Source organism: Electrona antarctica (assembly GCF_951216825.1).
Source record: "Electrona antarctica genome assembly, chromosome: 3".
NCBI classification, from domain to species: Eukaryota; Metazoa; Chordata; class Actinopteri; order Myctophiformes; family Myctophidae; genus Electrona; species Electrona antarctica.
The window spans coordinates 16492389-16517792 of NC_136808.1; the positions used below are offsets into that span (position 1 = coordinate 16492389).

The window sequence follows — 25404 nt, forward strand, 5'->3', positions numbered from 1 at the left end:
CCCCTCAAGGGTCCCTGGATCACACCTTTGACAGCCACTGCTTTCAATAAATACATAACTAATATAGAGCATATTTGATCAATTTAATGTTAGGCTATAGATTATTTTGACATCTGATTTTAACATAACCGCCCACGCACGACACATGCACATGCACGACGTGCACGCGCATGTGCACATCCACATGCACGCGTGCATGTGTCCTCTTTTTGCTCATTCAGAATATGGTATGCCTACACACTTAAAATAATGCAAACACGCAAATTGCGCAAACGACTGCATCGACACCTGGCGTGGAAAATACGGGACGAACCCAGGCGCATCTATGGATACGAACAACAACACTACACGCGCGCGCGCGCGCGCGCGCGCGCACGCGCTGCAACACAAAACAGCTGCATAAAACGCGTGTCACTGTGGACTTCTGTATCTGTGGACTTCTGTATCGCAACGCGGGGCAACGCAACTCTGGGATGAGCGGGCCGAAGGCCCGCGAAATTCTAGTGAAGTACATTTTTGTTATCAATGCAGCAATATTGAAGTTTACAGCAAAAAGTTGTAAAAATAAAATAGTGAAAAGTGCAGATTTGCACGCTCTCAATGCGTATAGCACCCCAACACGTTGTGAGCTTGTAGATCTGCTATTTTCACTATTATTGAAATTGGGCTTAAGTGGGTCAAAAGTCGGCTACAATATTTGCAATGTAGCAGACTGAATGTGATTGATTGATTGATTGAAATATTTATTAACAGTTTGCAGAATTACAGTACATTTCGAGCACAAACTCAATACAAAGGCTGTTAACTGTGAGTGGACGACCCAATTAAGCATTACACTTGTTTACAAGGGGTCCACCATGTTCAATTCATCAAAACATTTAGACGTACAAATAGACACTTCTATATAGACAAAGAACAGAACAGGAATTCATCATAATGGAGGTAAAAAGGGAAAAGAAACATATACAGTGAGGGAAAAAAGGGGGGGTGATGTACTTACTCTGAAAGATTACTCAAGTAAATGTACTTAGTTACTGTCCACCACGTGTGTGAATGGACAGGGATGGGAGGCAGGGAACAAGAAGAGACAGACTGGAGAATGAAACGCTATAGCCGTCCCCCCAGGCAACCACGGACGACCTGCTGTTGTTCCTCTTGTTTCCATGGCAACAGCGGTGGCCAGGTGCTGCCGCTAGAGCCGAGCCTCCAAATGGGAAGTGATGGGTTGGGGGAGGGGTTAGGGAGAGAGGGAGGAAAGGAAGGGACCAAGGATGAAGGAAAGAAAAGGAAAGGAAGGAAGGGCTTAAAGGCGTTATTGTTGACTAGGAGAATAGGAGGGATATCGGATATGAATGGCTGATGAATGTTACTTATTTTTGACACTGTTCTCAACATAAGGTCCGGGGACCATCAAGGGGTCCAATTGGATCCTTATGGGTCTGTCACTCAGAGAGTGTACAGAGTATTTCTACACGCTATTAAATGAACATGGACGCATGGGCTACCAGAGGCAAAATAGGGTTCTGTGGACGTAGGGGCGACTCACACGGTCGCAACAGATTGATGTATGCTTGTTGTATACAAAGGGTGTGCTACATCTTGCCCCAATGCATTTCCAATGGGAGTCACATGGTTTGACACAACATTTGTGTTGTATGAGGGGGAGGGGGGCAGTCGAAACACAGTCGAAAGCCATACAGTGACTTACATTGGAAATGCATTGGGGCGGCCATGACACTCACAACATTCATACAACAAGCATGCATCAATGTTGTATGCTAGATCGAAAGGTGTGAGTCGGGCCTTACTCAGATCGTGGAGGTCCTTGAAATGAACCGATTGCATGCCACCATCTGATGGATATAAACTTGGTGGTGTTGCCATAATCCTGAAGAAAACTACAAGACAGCTGTGAACTCTTTCGTTGAACCGGAAGTGTTTGTGTGATGAGTCATAGCTTCAGTCTGTGCCGTCTTCTCTAAACAATGGTTTTGTACTTGCGAGGTCGGATTCAAGTTTTATTAAGCTCTAAACATCATCCATTAGCCCTATAAATGCTTTAGATTGCGTGCGTGTGTGTGTGTGTGTGTGTGTGTGTGTGTGTGTGTGTGTGTGTGTGTGTGTGTGTGTGTGTGTGTGTGTGTGTGTGTGTGTGTGTGTGTGTGTGTGTGTGTGTACGTGGAGATGTTGGATATTAGATGATGTCACACCATGGGAGATACAGTGTTCTTTTAAAGCTGCTATGAGCAATAATACGTCAAAAATGTAATGACCTTTTCTTTTTTCTTTTTTTTTGCTCTTCAGGCAGACAGCAATGGGTAAAACGCTCCCAAAGTCTCTGTGACACATCTAGGGGCCACAATCTGCATTCAAAGATTTTCCTAGAAGCTTTGTCATTGGTCGATTTGCTTTCTAATTGATTGACTTTTGATTGGCATTTCGACCAGATTTTTTTCGACCAATGACAACGCTTCTAAGAACATCTTTGAATGCAGATTGTGGCCCCTTGATGTGTCACAGAGACTAATTTATTTTGGGAGTGTTACTCATTGCTGGCTGTCTGAATACCAAACAAAAAAAACAAAAAAAGGTCAATAAACTTTTGACATAGCCTATTTTAACTCAGAGAGCGTACAATATCCTTTTATACACTCGTGGAGTTTCAGACTCGCAAGGCTACATTTGGACCCCTCTCACCCGAATATGAGGTTGAGAAAGAGTGCGTTACGCCGGGGCTCCACCGGGGCAATTTTAATGCAGTCACGCAACACAACGCAACGCGGGCAGTGGAGCCACCCTTCATTGATTAAAAAGGGAACATTCCCTGACGGTGACGGAGACGCGACGCTGACGCGCCCGGTGGAGCCCCGGTGTTATTCTGTATGTTTGTCTACAGGATGTATTAGAATGTACACTGATGATACCACACACACACACACACACACACACACACACACACACACACACACACACACACACACACACACACACACACACACACACACACACACACATAATATACACAGTTCTCGAACCATCCTCCAGACTGACAGGCAGGGACGTGAAGGTGACTTTAAGGTCAGAGCAGAATTGGTCACGCAACCATCACTAACTACAACTCCCCCGATACCGCAGCTCTCCATCACTGCTCCGGACGTGCACGCACATACATGTACATATCGTCACATCGGGGAGGAAACCTTGTATGTCACTTTTCAGGAAATGGCTCAGTGTTCCAATGGCTCCAATGTACCGTAGTTATTATTTAGTCACAATTTCTTGTTAATCATATGGAAAAATGGCAGATCTACACGTTGTGAGCTTGTAGTGAGCTTGTGAGCTTTCGCTATTTTTGCGTGGCCCTGTTGTACGCCGAAGTAGTCATTAATTTATGGAAAAACATAAAAATGTGAAATATGGAGATACCTGCATTCTGTCTGAGAGCGACTAAATTACCTTTCCTTACAGCCTCCTTACTCTCTCTCCCGTTTTCCTATTAGACAGCCAATGGAACTATGGAAATGTGATGTTCCAGGTATAGCATAGCCACCACACTACAAAATCCATAGTGTTAATTTGACTTTATGGGTCCATCTTTTACGTAAGACAATATTCTGAAAGCCAGTTCATGGATGTCACCAAGGACAACCTTGATGACATCATTGATCACTGATGTTTAGCAGTAAAAAGCTGAGGACACGTTGTGCCATTTGTGTGCCCCTCTGGAGGAAGAGGTAATGGCCTCTGTCCAGCTGACCGTGCACCAGAGCACGGTACAGTAAGTACAGTAACCATAGCTGTCGTTTCAAACCTCAACCCCTTTTAAAAGAGAATGCCCTTTTAGGCGTCCATTTAATCAGCAGCTCTCCATTTCATTACAGGCCAGAGTGCTGAGTTTCCCTGACACACCAGTATTGTGAGCTGTGCACACTGGCGGCTCAGCTCGTCTCTGCTGATTTACACATAAAGGCACTTAGGAGGTTTGAAGTGCCATGTTTTCATTTTCTTGATAGTAGATAGTGCCATATCAATATTAAGTTTAATTATGACACAACATAAAACTTAAATATTTCAACTGATTGTCCATAGGCTATATACATAACAACCTTTAGAACTATTTTCTTTCACATCAGGATGTAATGATCATTAGACTCAGAGCAATAACCCACTATGTCCCAGACGCTCTCCCCAGTCAGAATTAGTAGTTTGAAATGAATGTAGAATTAGGTGCAGGATATAATTCGTCAATGTGAGGGGAATTTGATTTTTTTATTTTAAAAGAACAAAGGTCTCTCTCTCATACTTATGCCAGTGTGATCACCCTCCCCTGTGCCAATGTTGGCACCCGTGCTTAAGGTTGCCTAGATGCCTACCCCTGGTGTACTGTATTCTAAGATCAAGTTAAATTTGTTCTCGTTTAAAAAGCATTGTTTATTAATAAGTGTCGATGTAGGCAAAAGAAAATAACATACCCTCAATAGAAAATTCTCGTTGACATTTCATTTTGAGAGTCCGTTATTGTTGTTGACTGACACTTGACTTACGATTATGGAAACAGCCTCCAGGCATGTCGGCAGCGTTAGGAGGAGAGTGTGTCTGCCGAGTTCACTTTTTACTACTGAACGTCCAAGATAATTGAAAGGATAAAGGAAGTGTTTAACAGACCTTTCCAGCAGAGGGATCGGAATGAAAGGCATTTTTTCTTTTCTTTTTTTACAGTTCAGTTGTGCCGTGCGGTAACATCACTGTGTGTGTGTCCTCAACTTTGTCCCACTGTGTGTGTGTGTGTGTGTGTGTGTGTGTGTGCGTGTGTGTGTGTGTGTGTGTGTGTGTGTGTGTGTGTGTCCTCAACTTTGTCCCACTGTGTGTGCGTGTGCGTGTGCGTGTGCGTGTGCGTGTGCGTGTGCGTGTGCGTGTGTGTGTGCGTGTGTGTGTGTGTGATGTGTGATGTGTCGCAGTCATTAGCTACTCCCTGTGGGAAAGCTTTCTATTTTGGAACCCATGTGTTATGGTTACCATGGAATTTGTCACATTTTCAAAGATGCAGTACGAATGATCTCAGCGTGTATGAAATGAAGGTATAGAAGGAGCACGTGTACGATCGTATGGTGGTTGTCGGGCAGAAACCTTGTACGTCCAAAACCGTTACTTTTCAGGAAATGGGGGAGGGGCAGAACCTGTGTTCCAGTGGATCCAGTTATTTAGTCACGAGATTCTGTCAATATTTTCATTACTTCATATTTATAAAAACCCACAGAGACACACTTAAACGCTTTCACTTTTCACTTTCAAAAATGTCCCAACAGTAGCTAAAATAGCTCACAAGAGAGCTTGTAGCTCGGCTATTTTCGCTACTTTGGGATGATTTACAACAGGGGTGGGCAACTTTGACGATGGAGAGGGCCACTATATTTCCACACTCACTCCCTTAGAGCCATGTATTATACTGTCGTAGCAAAAATAGTCGATCTACAAGCTCAAAACGCGTCGCGCTGCGACGCGTTTTGAGCTTGTAGATCGGCTATTTTTGCTATATTTGAATTGAAATCTTGCATTATTTTTTGCTATTTTTGAATTGGAATCCTGAAATTTCAAATGCCTTTAATTATACTTGTGTTGAGCAATGAGCTACTAATTTAGACTGAAGTAATTAAAGCGGGTCATGTTTGCATGTTGTGGAATTGTAACAGCTGAAACCAATATTATATCAGTATTCTGATATGAACCTGAGGGCCACATTAAGTGAAGGTGGGGGCCGCATGTGGCCCCTGGGCCGCCAGTTGCCCACCCCTGATTTACAACAAAGGAGAAAATAAAGAGATACAAGGTTTGTTCCCGACAGCCACGATATGTAGCTGCAGATGATGAGCCAACATTATGGATCCTGGCAAATGGCCAGCATGTGGTTACCACGGCAACCACGCTGGACCACATCACTCTCGGCTGTGATGTTGTTTTGAGAAACCGTCTGCTTTCTAAAACGTCTCAGTCTTGGTAATGGCTTCTTTGATTGGTGCCATGCATAAATGAATAGGAATAGGTCACACATTTGTGATTTAACTAGAATCCATACTAGTTCTGGCATCCATAGATCTCCACGGTATTAACCGATTAAAACCAGGAAAGCATCTGTGTGACCACTTTAGCCATAATACTTTGGCTATTCAAAAGTAGCAGTTATACAAACTCATAGCGCGCTTGTAGATCTGATATTTTCAAAAGATCTTAGAAAATGTGTGCAAACCTTTCAATATATATTTTAAAGCAAACATTTTTGCTTCTGGTACAAAATATTTTGAGATATGGTGGTGGTGGTCCATGGCCAATATACATATAATTTTTTGGGGTCCTTGACATGAAAATGTTTGAGAACCACTGACATAGAAACCTACGTATTTCAGAAAACTGTTTTAAAAGATTTGTGTGGAATTGCTGTGTGGAAAGAAAGAAAAAACAGAAAAAACTGACCCTGCAGCTTCATCATAAACATATGTTGATGTGACAAAAGAAATCTGACTCATAAACTCATTGTCATGTATTTATTCACACATCCCTCATCATTTTCATTTGTCTCGCTAGCTCGCCTTCACAACTCATTTCATCAGATACCTTGTGTTCATTTAAATTCCAACGTGGTAGCTTTGACTAAAGCCTAGCATCAAGTTACTGTATAGCATCAGCCGCAGTTGTCTCAGGGGGGAATAAAAATGTCTGTGTGCCTAAATGATGCCTCCATTATGCGATGCGAGTATACTGTAAATTAAGTATCTGCTAGTATATACCAGCTCAGTGGCCTTGTGGTTAGAGTGTCCGCCCTGAGACTGGGAGGTCGGGGTTCGATCCCCGGCCGGGTCATACCAAAGACTCTAAAAATGGGACCCAGCGCCTCCCTGCTTGACACTCAGCATCAAGGGTTGGATTGGGGGTAAGTCCCTAGGACATACTAGTGTCATGTCCAGGGGGTGTACTTGTACATCAAGCTGCCTCACGCTACAGAAACAGGAGATAGGCTCCTGCCCTATGGGCCTCATGGCTCGGCAAGGCTACTTACTACTTACTTACTAGTATATACTGTACTGTTATCTTGAATTATTTTAATTATAAGGAAGGGCGCTGTTCTAACTGAGCACCATATTTTCTGACCATGAATGAGTTGAATTGGGCTAGGCTACTACTACTATAGTAGAACTATTTCTACTGAGTTAAATTAGCTTGACCAGTAGCATGTCGTTAGTCTCTTGTGTCAGTCAGTAGTATTGGAAAGAGAATTGCACGTATGTGTAAATGTTATATGGAGGGTTCGATTTGCTGGCCGTGGTCGAAACCTCATGCTTTAGTTATGGCCCACTCTGTTTATATCTCCTTATCCCCGGTGGTGTGGTTAGCTTTTATCCCTGCTTCTCACCAGACTGAATAAGGGGATGAAACCCTACCTACGCTGATTTTATAGTTATTGTTTTCCAGATCAGAGCTCGCATGTTGCGTGCGTATGTATAGTAATTGCGTGCATGCGTGCGTATGTATAGTAATTGCGTGCATGCGTGCGTATGTATAGTAATTGCGTGCATGCGTGCGTATGTATAGTAATTGCGTGCATGCGTGCGTATGTATAGTAATTGTTTTCCAGATCAGAGCTCGCATGTTGCGTGCGTATGTATAGTAATTGCGTGCATGCGTGCGTATGTATAGTAATTGCGTGCATGCGTGCGTGCAACGACCCGTAGAAAAAACTGGTGACTGCAGGGATCCTCTTCTCTGCGGGCTGTAATTAGCCCAGCTGCTCTCTGTTGATAGCTGGAGGTATTGATGAGGTACAGTACTGATGTAATCACTGTGGAGAGAGGAAGCATTGATTCATGTTTCTGCTGTTGATACTTTTGACGGCCATCAGTGGCTGTCATTCAGGAACAGCGGGGAAGGGGGGGGGGGGGGTGTAAAAGGCCTTTAATGTGGTTACTGTGATACCAGAGTTTACAGTCCATATGCAAGGCAGGGGTCTTCAACAGGGGGGCATGTGACCCCCTGAGGAGTCCTCTTACTACAGGGAGGGTGCCAAATCTTTGTATCATAGGATTTTCTTTATTACATTAATCACTTGAACCCTACTGTAGCATCCCTGTTCTGGGGGGAACATTAGCCGAAAATAGCAGATCTATAGTAGTTTGGTGCAGAGGGAACAGGGAGCAGACCAAGTACAGATCTACAGTAGTTTGGTGCAGAGGGAACAGGGAGCAGACCAAGTACAGATCTATAGTAGTTTGGTGCAGAGAGAACAGGGAGCAGACCAAGTACAGATCTACAGTAGTTTGGTGCAGAGGGAACAGGGAGCAGACCAAGTACAGATCTATAGTTTGGTGCAGAGGGAACAGGGAGCAGACCAAGTACAGATCTATAGTTTGGTGCAGAGAGAACAGGGAGCAGACCAAGTACAGATCTACAGTAGTTTGGTGCAGAGAGAACAGGGAGCAGACCAAGTACAGATCTACAGTAGTTTGGTGCAGAGGGAACAGGGAGCAGACCAAGTACAGATCTACAGTAGTTTGGTGCAGAGAGAACAGGGAGCAGACCAAGTACAGAGCCCACGGTCAACACTGATCAAACGGCTGTCAAATACCAAGCCTAATCTACAGTATGTATGAAAATGTTATAGGGGTAAGATGAACCACTTTTCACACAAATCATTAACGTGTATGATATTACATTTTAGACCTAGGTACATTTCGCTTTGTATAACAGTCATTTTACATCATGTGTCAAAATTTTACAGACAAAACACTGTTTTTTGTGTAAAAATAATGTTTTCTACTTTCCCCATGTGCTTCCCAACTTCACAGCCAGGTGTAAATGATGGATGCTTATAGATTTAAGGTCAAATGGCAACACAGTTTTCTAGTTTTCTAGATGAAGGGGGTGGTTCAACTTACCCGCTGGCTCATCTTACCCCGTTCTCCTCTACAATATTGGGGATCCCTGCTTCATCTTTCGTAGCTAAGTAAGGGATCCTTGGCCTGAAAAACGTTTAATGGCCGTTAGTAATGGGCCTGTTCCTTCACATTTTGAATGGTGTGTTCCCTCACCCCCATCACCTTCACTGCTATGTGGACCAGTCTATTTAGTTGTGTCAGGGTATGGCCTAATTCATACTTTGTTATACTACAGTGTCGCTCAATAAAATCAGTATCAACGAGGCTTGTATTATGTATTATGGATGTTCTATTTGTTGGTCCAAAATGTAACATTGACGATGTGGTATTGAAGTGTAATTTAATTTCTGCCTCTTGGCCAGTTCCCACTTGTAAAAGAGACTGTGGTAGAGCAGGTCGTCCAATGATCCATGGGTCGGCGGTTCAAATCCCGGCTCCTCCTGGCTACATGTCGAAGTGTCCTTGGGCAAGACACTGAACCCCAAATTGCTCCCGATGTGCTGGCTGGTACCTTGCATGGCTTCCGCCGCAATCGGTGTATGAATGTGTGTGTGAATGGGTGAATGTAATGCACAATCTATGTAAAGCGCCTTGGATAAAGGCGCTATATAAATGCACCATTTACCATTTACCATTTACTGGTTAAATAAAGGGTAAATAAATAAAATAAAATGTATACATCTAGGATGTGCGGACCTTGATCTTTTGAAGGTGAGCGTGTCCAGCTGTGTTTTTTTTTCTGCCAAAGAGAATGACGTTGTTTCAAACTGATACCACCAAACAAGTGATCGATTCATTCATAAAGGTGGTGGGGGATCAAATGAAAGGGAGGTGTGTGCGTGCGTGCTTGTGTGCGTGAGCTGAATCGCTAGCCAAGCCTCAACAACGAATGCGTCTAAGTGTTGCATCTTAATCCTGTACAGTGAGCAGCCAAGGGGAAAAGCCTCCAATGACTGACATAAAGCTATCACAGCGTTCCTGCCATTATCTCTTCTCCCCGAGAAGCGCACGCACGCACGCACGCACGCACGCACGCACGCACGCACGCACGCACGCACGCACGCACGCACACGCACACGCACACGCACACGCATACACACATTGCATAGAGGCTGGCAGAGGTGGAGGATGGGCCGAATGCCGTGAGAGATAAGACTAGAAGAGTCTAGGCAGATAGACATATAGCTCTTGGTTGCTGTCAGGCAGAAACCTTCTATCTCCATAATTCAACTTTTTGTTTTTCTTTCTTTTTCTTTTCTTTTGTTGTTGTTCCGTAAAGCCATTTGTCATGGTGTCATACTACAGTGTTACACAAAAGTAATGCACATCTACAAGCTCATAATGCATTGTGATACGAACCCGATATTTAATTTTTATTTATTTTATATATTTTATTTTTTCTTCCTTCTTTTTTTGGGCGGGGAGGGTGAAAGTGATTGAGTGTATCTGTGGGTTTTATCAATATTGAACCAATGAAAAGTGATTGACTATTTAGGCATACAGTAAGCAAGGTGAACACGAGGGAATACATCAAATGCATAGGTAATTGTAATATACTGTAGACTTGGATCATAGGTAAACCAAGAACCTATCATCAGTCTAAACTGTATAATATCCCAAGATTTGTACATTGAAACTATACAAACTATAGAATGCCAGGTCAACAGAACGAACCTGCATGGGATCTGACTACATAACATCTAAATTTGATAGTAACACTCACAGTACGTTTTAACATCGGCCGACACATCGCCTAATCGCCCAGTATCGCCCGAAAAGATGAATTATTTGTATATTTTCGGGCGGCGTTGCTCCGCCCACTTTTCGACTAGTCGCCGGGTCCCATTGACAAATAATGCACTTCCGGAAAATTCGTCTGGCTGTCGCCCGCTGTTAAAACGTACTGTAACAGTTTTGGATGTAGCGTACATGGTTTCCACCCGATAGCGATGTCTTGAATTCTCCCCCTACTCCTCTCTGCATCACTATACTGCAGTGACGCTGCTGCAACCTCCTTCTTTTCCCAATGGAGCATAAAACAGGCACACAAACCCTTGTCTCTGGGGGCTGTTAGACCAGCGCTTCCACACCTTATCTGGATCAGGCCCCGCTTGAAGATCTTGAAAGCATTCACGCCCCCCCCCCCCCCCCCCCCATCTGATGAGCTGTGTGCATTTTCAGAGCATGTTTATTTTAATGATCGATCAATATCAATCTATTCTGCTCTGACTTTTTATCATTCAAATCTTACTTTTTTGCCAATTATTTGGGGGCCCACTTGCAATACCCTCGCGGGCCCACAGGTTTGGAATCACTGCTATAATAGACCATGCCTTCCTTCACTTGCCAACGAGAACTGACATTCAAGCTAGCAGCGCCATCGTTCAACAAGCATTTAAGAACATTTTAATGACATAGGGAAATGAAAAATAACTTTTTCACACTTTTAGAGCATATCTGTGGTCCTCATATGGTCATACCTAATAATTAGGGATGGAGCTCGATAACCGATACCCGAAAAAATCCGATAACAAGCTTATTGAGTACCCGTTATCAATAAGCTTTGGGCTTATCAAGCCTGTTATCGATCATAGCGGCCCATATGACATCTACAATGTTTAAACAACAATCAAGACAAGAGGCGATTAAGAAAGAAATGTAATCATCCATGCTGGCACAAACGTGTTGGTCTAAATGTGTATTGATTCCTGCCAACTAGCGTTAAACAAAATTGACCAGTTAAAATTCGATACACATATACACATATACATTCGATACACCACCAAGATACCCATGTACCTGTCTAGATACTTCCTTAATGTTAACGAAGTCCACACCCACAACACCAGAGGGAGTGCAACGAACCATGTACAACCCAGATTCGGCACAAACAAGGGACTAAATTATTTTCGCTCCTATGCCACCAAAATGTGGAACGCCCTACCAACTGTCATTAAGACATGCGAATCCCTTGACTCCTTCAAAACCGCTCTCAAAGGGCACCTACGGACGGCTGCAATTCGAAACTGGCCCCTGTAAAATCGGAATCCCCCAAACACGAACGCAAGGACAACACAAGAGACGGTCGCGGCCACATAGCCAACTCAAGGTACGGCCACGGAGCCGACTTGGGGACCCAACACAAGGACAACACAAGAGACGGTCACGGCCACACAGCCAACTCAAGGTACGGCCACGGAGCCGACTTGGGGACCCAACGCAGCTCCTCCCAGGAAAACAAACAAATTAACGGAGCTGAACGTGAATCCCCCCCACCGCCCACCCCTTTTTTTCCCTCACTGTATATGTTTCTTTTCCCTTTTTACCTCCTTTATGATGAATTCCTGTTCTGTCTATAGAAGTGTCTATTTGTACGTCTCTAAATGTTTTGATGATTTGAACATGGTGGACCCTATTGGAAACAAGTGTAATGCTTAATTGGGTCGTCCACTCACAGTTAACAGCCTTTGTATTGAGTTTGTGCTTGAAATGTACTGTAATTCTGCAAACTGTTAATAAATTCTTCAATCAATCAATCAATCAATCAATCAATCAAAAGTTTCTTAAATATATTTTACTGGTAAAAAGGTCAATTATACCTTCCTGGTTCTGTTCAGAATTTATTGTCTCCCGTCTTTCCACAAAATAATAGAAAATGCTCGATAGTGGGCTCGATAAGAACCCAGCTCGATAAGCCTGAACGATAAGGTGCTCGTTATCAATGAAAATTAACGAGCTCCATCCCTACTAATAATCTATGCCAAAACTATGGGAACATTTCCATCTTTGTGTATTATTTGTGTTTTATATCAAAAGTCCGTAAAATCCAATTTTACTTACTACTAATTTTACTAATTACTTCCTTTGAACGAAAACGTGATGCGTGATGACGTGTCGAGCCCCACATGAATAAAAATGAATCTTGATATCATTCACCTGGTTTATCCCCATCGTTGCGCGTTCCTCCAACACAGCTGGTTTTGGTTACAGAACTACTCCGTTTTAATCCCATTCATGATGACATCCAGACAGTGTATTATTACTAATTTTAAACTTAATCATCACGCTAGAATATGAAAACATTATAGGTTAGAAATAAGCCACAAGCCTTGCTGCCCATCTCTCTGTGACATGTAAACAATGGCGCTAAGTCCCATACCCTGAAGGGATGGGTTCATGTACTTTTTATTTGCATTGTAATCCCCTTAGGGGGATTTCAGAACCAGGGGATGAGCGAGTGACGTCAGGACTTCGGCGCTCTATAGCGCAGTGTCTTTAATCTCTTGTCAGATAGGATAGCATAGGATAGGTAAGGTGGGACCAAACATGTCTATTTCTGTTTCCTTCCCAATCTCCTATTACCAATCTATTTCAAATTCAGTTTTTTCCCCGGAGTGTGCTCTATCATCTGTAGTTTTTGTGAGGAGAGAAAGGACAGGTAGGGTAGAGCAGGAGAGGACATAAGAAAAATAAAAGAAGACAGTGACAGTTTATTTCAATTACAGTATGTTCCCGTTCATCGTAAAGCCTACTATTTCTACTGTATTTGTTTTTGCGCCTGTGTGGGTGTGTCTATGATTGATGAGTGAAGTAGCAAAAGCTGATGTATAGAGTGTAAAAAACAACAAAGAGAAATGACAAGGAAGGAAGAAAAGAGGGATGGATAGATAGAGAGCGGAGTGGAGTGGAGGGGTGTGTGTGTGTGTGTGTGTGTGTGTGTGTGTGTGTGTGTGTGTGTGTGTGTGTGTGTGTGTGTGTGTGTGTGTGTGTGTGTGTGTGTGTGTGTGTGTGTGTGTGTGTGTGTGTGTGTGTGTGTGTGTGTGTGTGTGTGTGTGTGTGTGTGTGTGTGTGTGTGTGTGTGTGTGTCTGTGTGTGTGTGTGTGTGTGTGTGTGAGATGTAAGGAGCATCTTTTAAAAGATGGAAGCCTGTGGAGGAGGGAGGTGTGTGTGTGTGTGTGTGTGTGTGTGTGTGTGTGTGTGTGTGTGTGTGTGTGTGTGTGTGTGTGTGTGTGTGTGTGTGTGTGTGTGTGTGTGTGTGTGTGTGTGTGTGTGTGTGTGTGTGTGTGTGTGTGTGTGTGTGTGTGTGTTTAATGGAGGGTGAAGGAGGGTGAAGGAGGCTTTAAGGCAGAGTGAGACTCTGCCAGAGGCTATGGGTACCCTTTGTTCACGTGCACTCTGATCACGTGTGTGTTCTCACCAAGATACAGTGAAACTACACCGCCACACCACTGTGAGACATGCTTGAAGAAAACAACACACAAAACGGTGACCATTATTTTGTCACACCATTATCGAAAGTATAATACGGCAAAAAAAAGCCAAAGGCTTTATAGTGAAGCATGAAATGAGTGTGTTCACTGTTCATGTATGTCCAAGCACACAATAGTGCAAGATAATGTCCTTGTGGGAGAAAGTGTGGGAGGATTAAAATTAAAAAAATTATAATTAGTACAATTAATACCCTACAAAATAGCACTCTACAATGTGGCGCATTGTGAGCTTGTTGATCTGCTATTTCCTGCGAAAGATTTCGCCACCATAAGTGTTTTTAAATTTAAAGTTCAAACTGGAGCCACAAACCACCAGCAATCAATATCCAGTTTATTTTGCCGGATAATGTTGAATAGGATGCTGGGGTTTAGCTGGTCAACTGACTAATGAATGGTTTTACATGCATGAGTTTTTACCACTTTATCACTTGAAAGGAAAGCAGTGCAGTGAGACAGCCTGATGGCCTCACACATTGAGGGAGTGATGGAAGAAATAGGTTATGATCTGTTTAGAAAATACTAATTAATCTGAAACCAAATGAGCGCCTTGCCGGCACATGCCGGCCACGGCTGTTGTCGGCAATTGGTGGCGTCGCCGTGGCTGCTGCCGCTGCCGGAGAATGCACTCACTGTCCCTCCCTATCTGAGCACCCCGCTCCCGCCCCCCTCCTCTCCTCTCCTCCCCTCCCCGGTAGAAAACAGTGGAGAACACTGACATCACCAAATGTGGAGCAATGCGCCTCTGCACTGTTATTGGTTAGCGAAATACAAGGAAGTGGGCTTCCTATGCCAGATTTTCCAATGGGTTTCCCCAGGCTTTAATTTTTGAGCCGAATGCGAATGAAAATAAAAGCCCGGGTACCGAGGCTACACATGGTCAGACCCACCCTTTTAAGTCATCAATTCCAGCAACCGAGTTTAGATATCTCATCTGGCTACTGAAGACTACCTCGAATCCAGGACGTGTGGGTCAGTATGACTCGATCAGTAAACAGAGGTTTTAGGACTGTGTTCAGCCATGTTCATAACTTTCACAGGCATGTGACAGCTGCTGTCACTTCTTTTGTTAATACAAAATGTATTCATTGTTTCACAACATTGTCAGTGTCTTACACTATCTTCTATGTGTTTTGTTGCTTCAGGTGCTACTGTCTGGACTGATTGGAGTGGTGTCATGGAAAAGACCTCTCTCTCTTGTGGTGAGTAACTCACCCTTAATCTGCCTAATTTAATTGGCAGGTGTGGAACTGACTTTTTCAGGTAAATGGTGTGTTTAAAATGAATATAGAACTGGCTATTATAATGTAGCACGCTTGTCAGTGGAAAATAATGAGGAACAAGTACTTATTCTACGAAGGACAAATATTCAATGTGAAGTTTCTCTGCAGCCTGCATCACTTCAACTCTGATTATTGTGGCTTTACATGTCAGGGCAGCATGGTATTGTGTAACTTTAATCTCAGGAAAGATGTAATGTTTTCTAGTCAGGGGCATGGAAACTCCCAAGGATATATTGTTTACTAAAACTAGAAAAAATACGAAAACTAGAGTAGCAATTAAACATTTAAAAAGGTATTAAGAGTTTGTGACTAAATTATATTTACATTGGATCCATTGGAACCCCCCCCCCTCCCCCATTTCCTGAAAAGTAAAGATGCAAGATCTAGATCTGCTTGTAGATCTGCTATTCTAGTTATTTTTCAGAACTTTTCTAATCTTGACCCTGACATATTACAATTAAACGCTAAAAGTAAGCCTTTTCACAAAACAAAAACTAAATTAACAAACCCACGTTAAATCATTTAAAAACCATGGGAACCGCAACGCTAACATCTGAGCAGCTTATACTTCTGTAGTCTCAGTTTGAGCAGGGAACAAATGGTTTAAGCCCAGTCATCGTGTAATGTATGCTGACTCTCGGGAGCCCCAGTCAAAGTATGTTAGTTCATAGTAATGTATCTCTGCCTCCCAAAGGCTCCAGGGAATGATACTCTCACATGATAGAGTCTGCAAACCTTTAATTGACTGTCGTGTCATGAGAGACAGAGACAGAGAGAGAGAAAGAAATGTGTATGTGATTACTATCGTATAGACGTCAGGTGGAAAACTTACTTTTCAGGAAATGGAAAAAGGTGTCTGCATTCAAATTGATCCAATGTTATTATTTAGTCACATGCTCTTTTCATTGGTTAAACATTGGTTAAATATTTATAAAAAAAGAAACAACAGACACTCTTAATTAGCTATACTTTTAGCCTACTTATACTTACCTTAGCCTGCCGCCATTAATTAATCCCTCGATTGCGTATTGCCATGGTTTAATCACGCGTGACACTTACTTTGAAGAGCCAAATATCCGTAATCGCATTTTACTATGAAACCATTCCGTGTGTGTTGACGAAGCTGGTGCTCGTTCTCTCGGTCGGTGGTGGAAAAAGTGGACCGCGAGTATCACAGCGCCTGCTACAGGCCGTTGAAAACGCTTGTCTGGGACAAAGCGTCCTCTGCAATGTCGCTTCTGTGAGATAAAGCCGTCTGAAAACAGAGCCGACAATGTTAGTGGATGCGCGCGCATTTTCAAAATGGCCGCGCCCATTGTGTCAGAAGCATAACAAAGCTAACTGACGGTAGATTTCGATACGATCGTATTAAAACATGCATTAATGAATACATCGCTGTTAAAACGGCTTTTCCGTTTGTGGCAGGCTACAAGATTCTACGTTTTAAAATTCCTATGTTCCTGGCGGGTAAACGATTAACTAATTTACTGCCAGATTTATTTCGCCCCCTGTTCACCCCTAGCTGCCACGTCTTTTCAGAGCAAGCTCTTATTTTGAAGACCAAAAACTCACGATCCGTGAACCGGAAGTAAAAACGGCTATTAAAGTGAACCACGATTTTACTTCACCCGAAACATACATCTTGTAAAGTTTAGTGATGAGCCGTGAATACAGCTTGTTTTGACCAAAGACGCAATCTGGGAAAAGAATACGAGATAAGTGGATTAAAAAGAATCAGTTAACGTTGAAGTGGACGGAGGCAGACTTTTTCAATTCCGGTTCATTTTCTGTTTATCGACCGCCTAGCAGCCGAGAGGCATTCATATGTTGCATACGAGCGCGATCTAAGATGTTTTTGGAGCTGTGGGCTTTAAAAAAAGAAAAATACATCAAAGATTTTTTTTGGTCGAGAATCAGTTAATTTACGGAAAAAAACATCAAAAGTTGAAATTGATTTGGCGATACAACATTTCTGCCTGACAGCAAATATGCTATGCAAAAACCTAGACTGCGGTGCGTAACAAAGCATAGTCCTCATACTGTACATACTGCACAATCCCAGTAATTGGAACAGTGACAGCGGCTCTGTTCTAACTGTCTAATGATGATGCTTTAGCTATTGAAAAATAGCACATCTACAAGCTCATAGCGTGCCACCGAGTGGCGCGCTACGAGCTTGTAGGTCTGCTATTTTTGAAAAATCGAAGAACCACTGACAAAACCTAGACTGCAGTGCGTAACAAAGCATAGTCCTCATACTGTACATAGCACAATCCCAGTAATTGGAACAGTGACAGCGGCTCTGTTCTAATGACATCCCTCCCTACTGTACATACAGTGCATGTGTATATTATGTGTACTGTACATGCCTTTCTTCTCCACTTTTGGTCATTATTTTTTACGTCACTTTTATATCTTGTTTCACCGCATTAGATTTCTCAGTCTGACAATATAGAACACTGTCCAATTAAACTTGGCGAGAATCTCCTTATAATCCTACTTGGAGAGTCTCATTCATCATTGAGTATATTGCTGTGGAATGCCTGTTTTAAAACCCGCTAGCAGAGGAGGCCCTAAGGATGGCAAGGTCGGTCCATCCATCACTTACACGTTTGTCCAGTGCTTGACAAAGTACTCGATTCATTGATATACCGTTGCTGTCTGTCAGTCGTTTTTTTCGTACACTCTACTTGATCATAGTAAAATAGAGCAAAGTCTCACGTAATATACACATCCTACCCGGGTCGTATTTGTTCCCCCCATTTTGAATTCCCATAGACTTGTTTTCTGTTAATCGCTTCAAACTGTGTTCCGAATATAAATACGTGATCCTGGCGGTTTCACTCATATGAATATGAAGAATCTACTGATGGCGAGAAAACACTAACGCTGCCGAATAATTTACAATTTCCCCAGAAACAGACTCTGTCAAATATGAGTGACTGACTATCGTAAACGATACAGAGCCAGAGTTTGTTTATTTTTGGAGTGCTGAGATCGATACTTGGTTCCCAGTCTTTGACCCATTAACACAAAGCGAGCAAAACCTCCGGGGGCAAACCCCGATTTGGGGATTTGTCGGTGAGTGCCAAAAAATGTAGGTGAGTGGATAATTAGCACTAAAATCTTGCTGTGTCAATTCGGCCTCATTCTTATTTCCATCTTGTTCCTTTCCATGCAAAGAAATACATAATAACAATAGAATTATTACAGTGTGCAGGAAGTAGGAACTACTGTACAAATGGTAAGTAGGCATGTGGTGACAAAGCGTAGAGAATAATTAAGATGATAATGGAAGGCACAGAACAGCTTGTTGAAAAATTACAGACAATCAAAAGGATGAAAATGATGGACACGCACGCACGCACGCACGCACGCACGCACGCACGCACGCACGCACACACACACACACACACACCACAACACAACACAACACACACACACAACAACACAACACAACACACACACACACACCATGTCACACTACACTACACTGCTGATTAATCGTGATGTTTAACTGAAATGTGCTCTTTTTCATGCTGTTATTATTTTGTTTGAAGCTCTTTCATGAATTCAGTATTTTTTCAGCGAGACTTGAATGCAACCAGCACAGAAAACACAGCAGGTATAAAGCACCGCAGTCCTGCCCCCTTTAAGCACCGCAGTCCTGCCCCCTTTCATGAGGACGAAAACACAGCAGGTATAAAGCACCGCTGTCCTGCCCCCTTTCATGAGGACGAAAACACAGCAGGTATAAAGCACCGCTGTCCTGCCCCCTTTCATGAGGACGAAAACACAGCAGGTATAAAGCACCGCTGTCCTGCCCCCTTTCATGAGGACGAAAACACAGCAGGTATAAAGCACCGCAGTCCTGCCCCCTTTCATGAGGACGAGCGAATTATTTGTTTGGCCCAAATGTTTTAGTTTATTGTCATGAGTTGTCACTATCAGAAGGCTTAAATGGGACTTCTGCGTTGCTTTCGGGGCTCGTTCCTGCAGCATTGCAGGCGTGCATTAACCCATTTTGGGCGGGAACCCCTTTTGGTGTTAGCATTATGTTATGCTTTAGCTATTGAAAAATAGCAGATCTACAAGCTCATAGCGCGCCACCGAGTGGCGCGCTACGAGCTTGTAGGTCTGCTATTTTTGAAAAATCGAAGAACGACTGACATAGAAACATAGCTTTTTCAGAAAACTGTCAGGATGTAGAAGACATTTTTAGAATCTGGTCAAAATGGGTTAATGACGTTAAACCACCCCCTCTCGTGTAATATTGCTTAAATAGTCACCGCCATGTATTTCAGGTAGAAATCACATTTCTCCATAGACATTTCAGAACATCTAAGCCTGGTACATAGCCAACCAGGCCCCCTGGGAAATCATCATCATTCTTCAAAATAAAATGCGAAGGTACAAAACTGTGTGGGGACTGCCCATAAGTCAGACATCCCGTTGCGGCGGGTTAAAAATCACCCGTGGCTCCCGACATGCATGGCGGGTTACAACTACTGTGTACATATTTTGATTGAAGTAACTGATTCTCCCATGAGCTATTGCACATACCTTTCCATTGATTCCAGACAAAACGATTGTTTAGCTTCCATTTTTTTACTTTATCGTTGTCTTATATTATATCTTGTATTATAGCATTTATATTGTTAATAGTGTTGTAAAATATTGTAGTTGACTGGTAGTGATTCTGATTCTGTTGTATGATGGCATTGCACCGTAAAAATAGCAGATCTACAATTTTGCAATGCATTGCATTGCAACGTACGAACAACGAAACAGTCTTCTGAGGCGGATGTAACCAACATCTGCTACTGGGTAGCTGCAGCATCACTGTAGCATGCCATGTACATGCCAAGCTAGTACTTCTGTCTAATTCTTTATGCTGTGGCGAAAAAATGACACGCAATATGTTGCTCAACTAAAATTCACTTTCATCTGATTACATTTTCTAGAAAATCACGTCGACATACGTACTTGTATTGTCAACTTTTCAACGATGTTGAAAAATACTTTTTTGGCAGAGGCATAAATTAGGTTTAATAGGATTATGCCATTGCCAGCTGGATATTTTCACGCCTGGCATCACTGTCCAAAAACCATCTGCCAACAGTGGGTGTCCAGATGATTCATCAGAATTAGTGTGTGAATAATTCTGAAACCATTCAGTGTGCCTTTTCTTTTTTTCTTGGCCGGAGGGTGACTCTCTCTTTGTGTTAAAAGTGAACCATTTTGAGATTCGTCTTAAATGTAGGACAGTTAGTAATATAATAACAAAATGCACCAATGCATTAACCCATTTTGGGCGGGAAGTGGGAACCCCTTTTGGTGTTAGCATTATGTTATGCTTTAGATTTTTTTTTTTAAATAGCAGACCTACAAGCTCATAGCGCGCCACCGAGTGGCGCGCTATGAGCTTGTAGATCTGCTATTTTTTTTTAAATCAAAGAACGACTGACATAGAAACATAGCTTTTTCAGAAAACTGTCAGGATGTAGAAGACATTTTTAGAATCTGATCTTAGGTCAAAATGCATTAAAGTCAACATTGTGGAGTGAGCAGACCATTACATTATAACGTGCTATCGGGTGGAAACCCAAAGGTGCGTTCAGACTTGGATGGTTAGAGCAGCGCGATTACATACAAAGTCAATGCGAAGACGAGAAATTGCGCAAACGGACAAGGCATGACCTGGCGAGGCACAAACAGGGAGAACCGAGGCGAATATATATACAGTATATTCAGGTCTGAACGCAGCTTTATTATGTCCAAAAATGTTACATGGGGGGAAATGCGTTCAATGTATCCAATGTGCTTATTATTTAGCTCTTGTTAATACGTTTCATTGGTTAAATATTTAGAAAACCCAGATGGACTTTCAATTTAACTTAAAAAATAAATAGCAGATCAACAAGCTCACCGCGAGTTGTATCGCGTTTGTGACGCATTGTGACTTTTTTGCTATTTTTGTGTGACACTGTATGTATGACAAAGAGCATTAATTTACTAAACAAAGTTGAAATAAGGTTTCTACACGAGTAACACGACAGCGATGATAAGTATTGTTTCTCCCTTACTGTCCCCAAGAAGTCCCAAAAACGTGATAGCATTTAAAGGGAATTATTTTCTGTCACCTTGGATGCCTGTGAAAGAGCTATTTGAAAACATATTCCTCTATCCAGCCGAGACTACAGCGTTGATTGATGCCGAGGCAAGTTTACCCCTATCACCTATGCACCAAGCCAGGAGTAGAATGAGACAAGCTGCAGTGTACTGCTGTAGTACACAGCATTGGCTCTCAAACGTTTTCATGTCAAGGACGCTCAGATTTGGAATATTATCTTTTGAAACACAAATCTTGTATGGGGGGTCCCTGCTGGCACAAAGTCTTACACAATATGTGACTGTTGTGATGGATTATGTGTTCAGAGGTAGGTGGGGGGGGGGGGGAGAAAAAGGTAGACAAGAGGGGGAGAGAGACAGAGACACACAGTGACAGAGAGAGAGAGAGAGAGAGAGAGAGAGAGAGAGAGAGAGAGAGAGAGAGAGAGAGAGAGATGTTTTATCTTGATTGTTTTGTTCCACTTTTGCTTTGGCAATGTAAACGTATGTTTTCTCATGCCAATAAAGCTCCTTTGAATTGAATTGAATAGAATTGAGAGAGAGAGAGAGAGAGAGAGAGAGAGAGAGAGAGAGAGAGAGAGAGAAAATTACGAGAGAGAGAGAGAGAGAGAGAAAATTACGAGAGAGAGAGAGAGAGAGAGAGAGAGAGAGAGGGGCCTAGTAAGTCTTTACTTGACACATGGTTTGCCCAACTGTCTGCTTCACCATTGTTTGTTGTCGCTGTTCCACGTCAGACACGAATAACAATCACTTATTGTTTGTTTGACATCATTATAAGCAACCCTGTCTCCAGCTTATAAATTATGTCTGATGTACTTGCAGGTGTGTTTGTCCCAAGTGAATGCATTCACTGTCACATAAACAACTGGCTGTACCTTATGTGGTATATCTCTGCTATAGCTCTGAATACATGTAACCTGGTTTCTATCTACAGCAGGGCCGGGTTCCTATGTAAACTTTGCAGTGTTGTGGCTTCAATCTGCACAGATCAGGAGACAGGATAGTTCTCCAGTAGTGGCGTTATGTTCCATCCTTCACTACAGAGTGATGTGTTGGATGCTCCCATAGCATGAATTCAGAAGGTGTCCATCCCATTATAAGGCTAATCTATGCTTCAGAGAATGGATCTTGCGGTTAAACCCCCCCCCCCCCAAAGAAACAAAAAAACACTTTATAGCTACCACTGTTGGGATTTGAAAACAAGCAGCCTCTGTGAGGAAATGAGTGGAGCGAGCATAGGAGACTATTGTTTTATACTTTTGTTTTCTGCCTACACACAATAGCCTAGAACTCTTTCAACCTGCTGGGAATTGTTATAATAAGATACAGTATGGACTGAAGGCGTTTTGAGTTCATGGCTGCCGTTGCCATGAACTCTTATGCTAGAATACCTGAGGGAAATACAACTAGTGTTTGTTTAGTGTTTGCAACCATTTTAAAATATAACAGCTTGACATACAATTCAATTTAATTCAAAGGGGATTAAATATATGTTTACATTGCCAAAGCAAAAAGTAGAACAAAAGTACCAGTAGATCAAAACAAAATTTGCGTACAATTGAAAGTCAGAATCTCCAATAAATCAATTTCTATATACCAAGATCGGCATCACTCGATGCAGATACACACAATGATTTAGTCTTTAGGGTTGTTGTGTTCCATTTGACATCCTTCTCCTATCACAGCAGCTGCTGTGTTTGCACATTGTTGTACTTCGCCCAGCAGATATGGGAGTTTTAGTCATGTTTTCAAAATCTCCGTGGATGATATATATTGTATATATATTCCTTTTTTTTCCTCTTTTTTTTTTGACATGCCGAAAATAGGTAGCCTGGTGAAACCACTCCCCCTGCTGGACAACATTTGCATTCTGCCAGCAGGGAGAGTCTGGGAACTCTCAGGCAGAGATGATGTACTCCGGTCCAATTCTGTCCGGAGCGGACTTATGACATATTGAAGCGCTGCCACAGCGCAAATGTAAACACAACCTAACAAGACTACAACTCGAAATTATTATGGAGATATCAAATGTTTGTCCCGCTGCTTCCGGGTTCATCGTTTCTGCTTGAGAGATCCCAGATGCAGGCAGGAGGAGGGAACTGGTGAACTCAATACTGCCGCAATCTGGCGAAGTCAGGTTAGAAAATAGGAACAGCAGGTTGAAAGTGTCTGAGGTAACTTCTGTAGTACTGGTGGAATACAGCACAGTGTCCCCTGGCCTGGGCTGTGCTGCAGTGGCTGCCCACGCAGGCCTCTGCCACTCATCTGTAAACATAATAACTCATTTCTTATCCACCAATTTAAGATAATGTCATTGTGGTTATAGAGCCTGCAGTCATCTTCTATTGCCATTCTGGCTTTGAGCCTTCCTGTACACGAGCAACCTATTGTATACTACCACTGTCTTTGCATACTGTACAGATGAGCAAACAGAGAGACTGCACACAGACAGAGATACTGTTCACGCCCAGGCGGTGGCGTAACAGTGTTTATGTTTTTTTGGAAAATTCATGTAAATTAAAGTGTATTGCAGAATAGTAGCAGAAATAGTGCAACAACTGACAGTGCCGATATACTTCATTGTATATTGCGCTGAGTGAAAATAGCCAATCTACAGGCGCCGCATCACAATGCTACATGATGCTACATGATGCTACATGATGCTACATGCGCCGCATCACAATGCTACATGATGCTACATGATGCTACATGATGCTACATGCGCCGCATCACAATGCTACATGATGCTACATGATGCTACATGATGCTACATGCGCCGCATCACAATGCTACATGATGCTTGTTGTTGGTCATTTTCACTTATTTTCTAATTCGCCAAATGTTCACCAGGCTATAATAATATGCCCAAAAAGGGGATGACAACAAGGTTAGTGTGGTTGAAAGGAGTAGAGCAGACTGGGCAGAGAATTTGTTTAACTTTTATTACAGGCATCCTTGGGGAAATAAGATTTCATCAAAATTCTGTCACACAGTAAAATCCTGTGAACATAATCATTGCTGTTGGCAGAAACCTCTTATCTCCTTTAATGTTTTTTCGTAAATGAATGGGCATGATCATATACTTAAAACGTTACAATTTATGCCATTGGAACTATTTGTATTACATTTTTTTAAATCAAAAGTCATTCAGACACAACACAGAAACGACTACTACCCGCCCCGGCAAGTCAACTACTGTAAATGATTCAGGGGGCTACATTGTGAGAAACCCAAGGGACCAGGGGCCCCCCTTGCTATGCGTCACGGATCCCTGGACCCCACTTTGAGAACAGTAGTCTTATATATAAATCTACATGAAAAGATATTTTCTCATAAGAAAATTAAATCATTAAGTAATCGAGTCATACTGTATCACCCACTTCTAGTCCTTTATGTTGCATTTGCACACACACACACACACACACACACACACACACACACACACACGCACACACACACACACACAAACAAATACGCACGCACGCACGCACGCACGCACGCACGCACGGCGCACGCCCACACCTTTCTCCAACAGCATGAATGATGCTCCTGTCATCTCAAGCAATTATCCAATCAGCATGCTCCTTGTTGTGGTCGATCATTGTAGCGATGATCCTCCCCGTCGCCGTTCTATCACACTTTATGGCATTGTAATTCTCCATAGTCACATCCATAACACGTCCCCTCCTGTCTATTGATTTAATATAGTCTTCTGAGACTGAGGGTTTCGCTTCAATCAAAAGAAATGTCATGTTGTGTATAGTTATAGATGATCTTATTGTGTGTGTGTGTGTGTGT

At 42.6% G+C, this 25404-nt stretch overlaps 1 protein-coding gene across 1 annotated transcript in view; it reads left to right on the forward strand.

Moving 5' to 3' along the window:
* Positions 1-25404, forward strand: part of fam189a1 (family with sequence similarity 189 member A1) — a gene marked incomplete at both ends in the record, with an annotated part of 144705 nt that overhangs the window by 45906 nt on the left and 73395 nt on the right. Inside the window, one exon of the mRNA XM_079497611.1 lies at positions 15337-15393. Coding sequence (XP_079353737.1) covers positions 15337-15393 — 57 coding nt within the window. The remainder of the gene's footprint in view (positions 1-15336; positions 15394-25404) is intronic.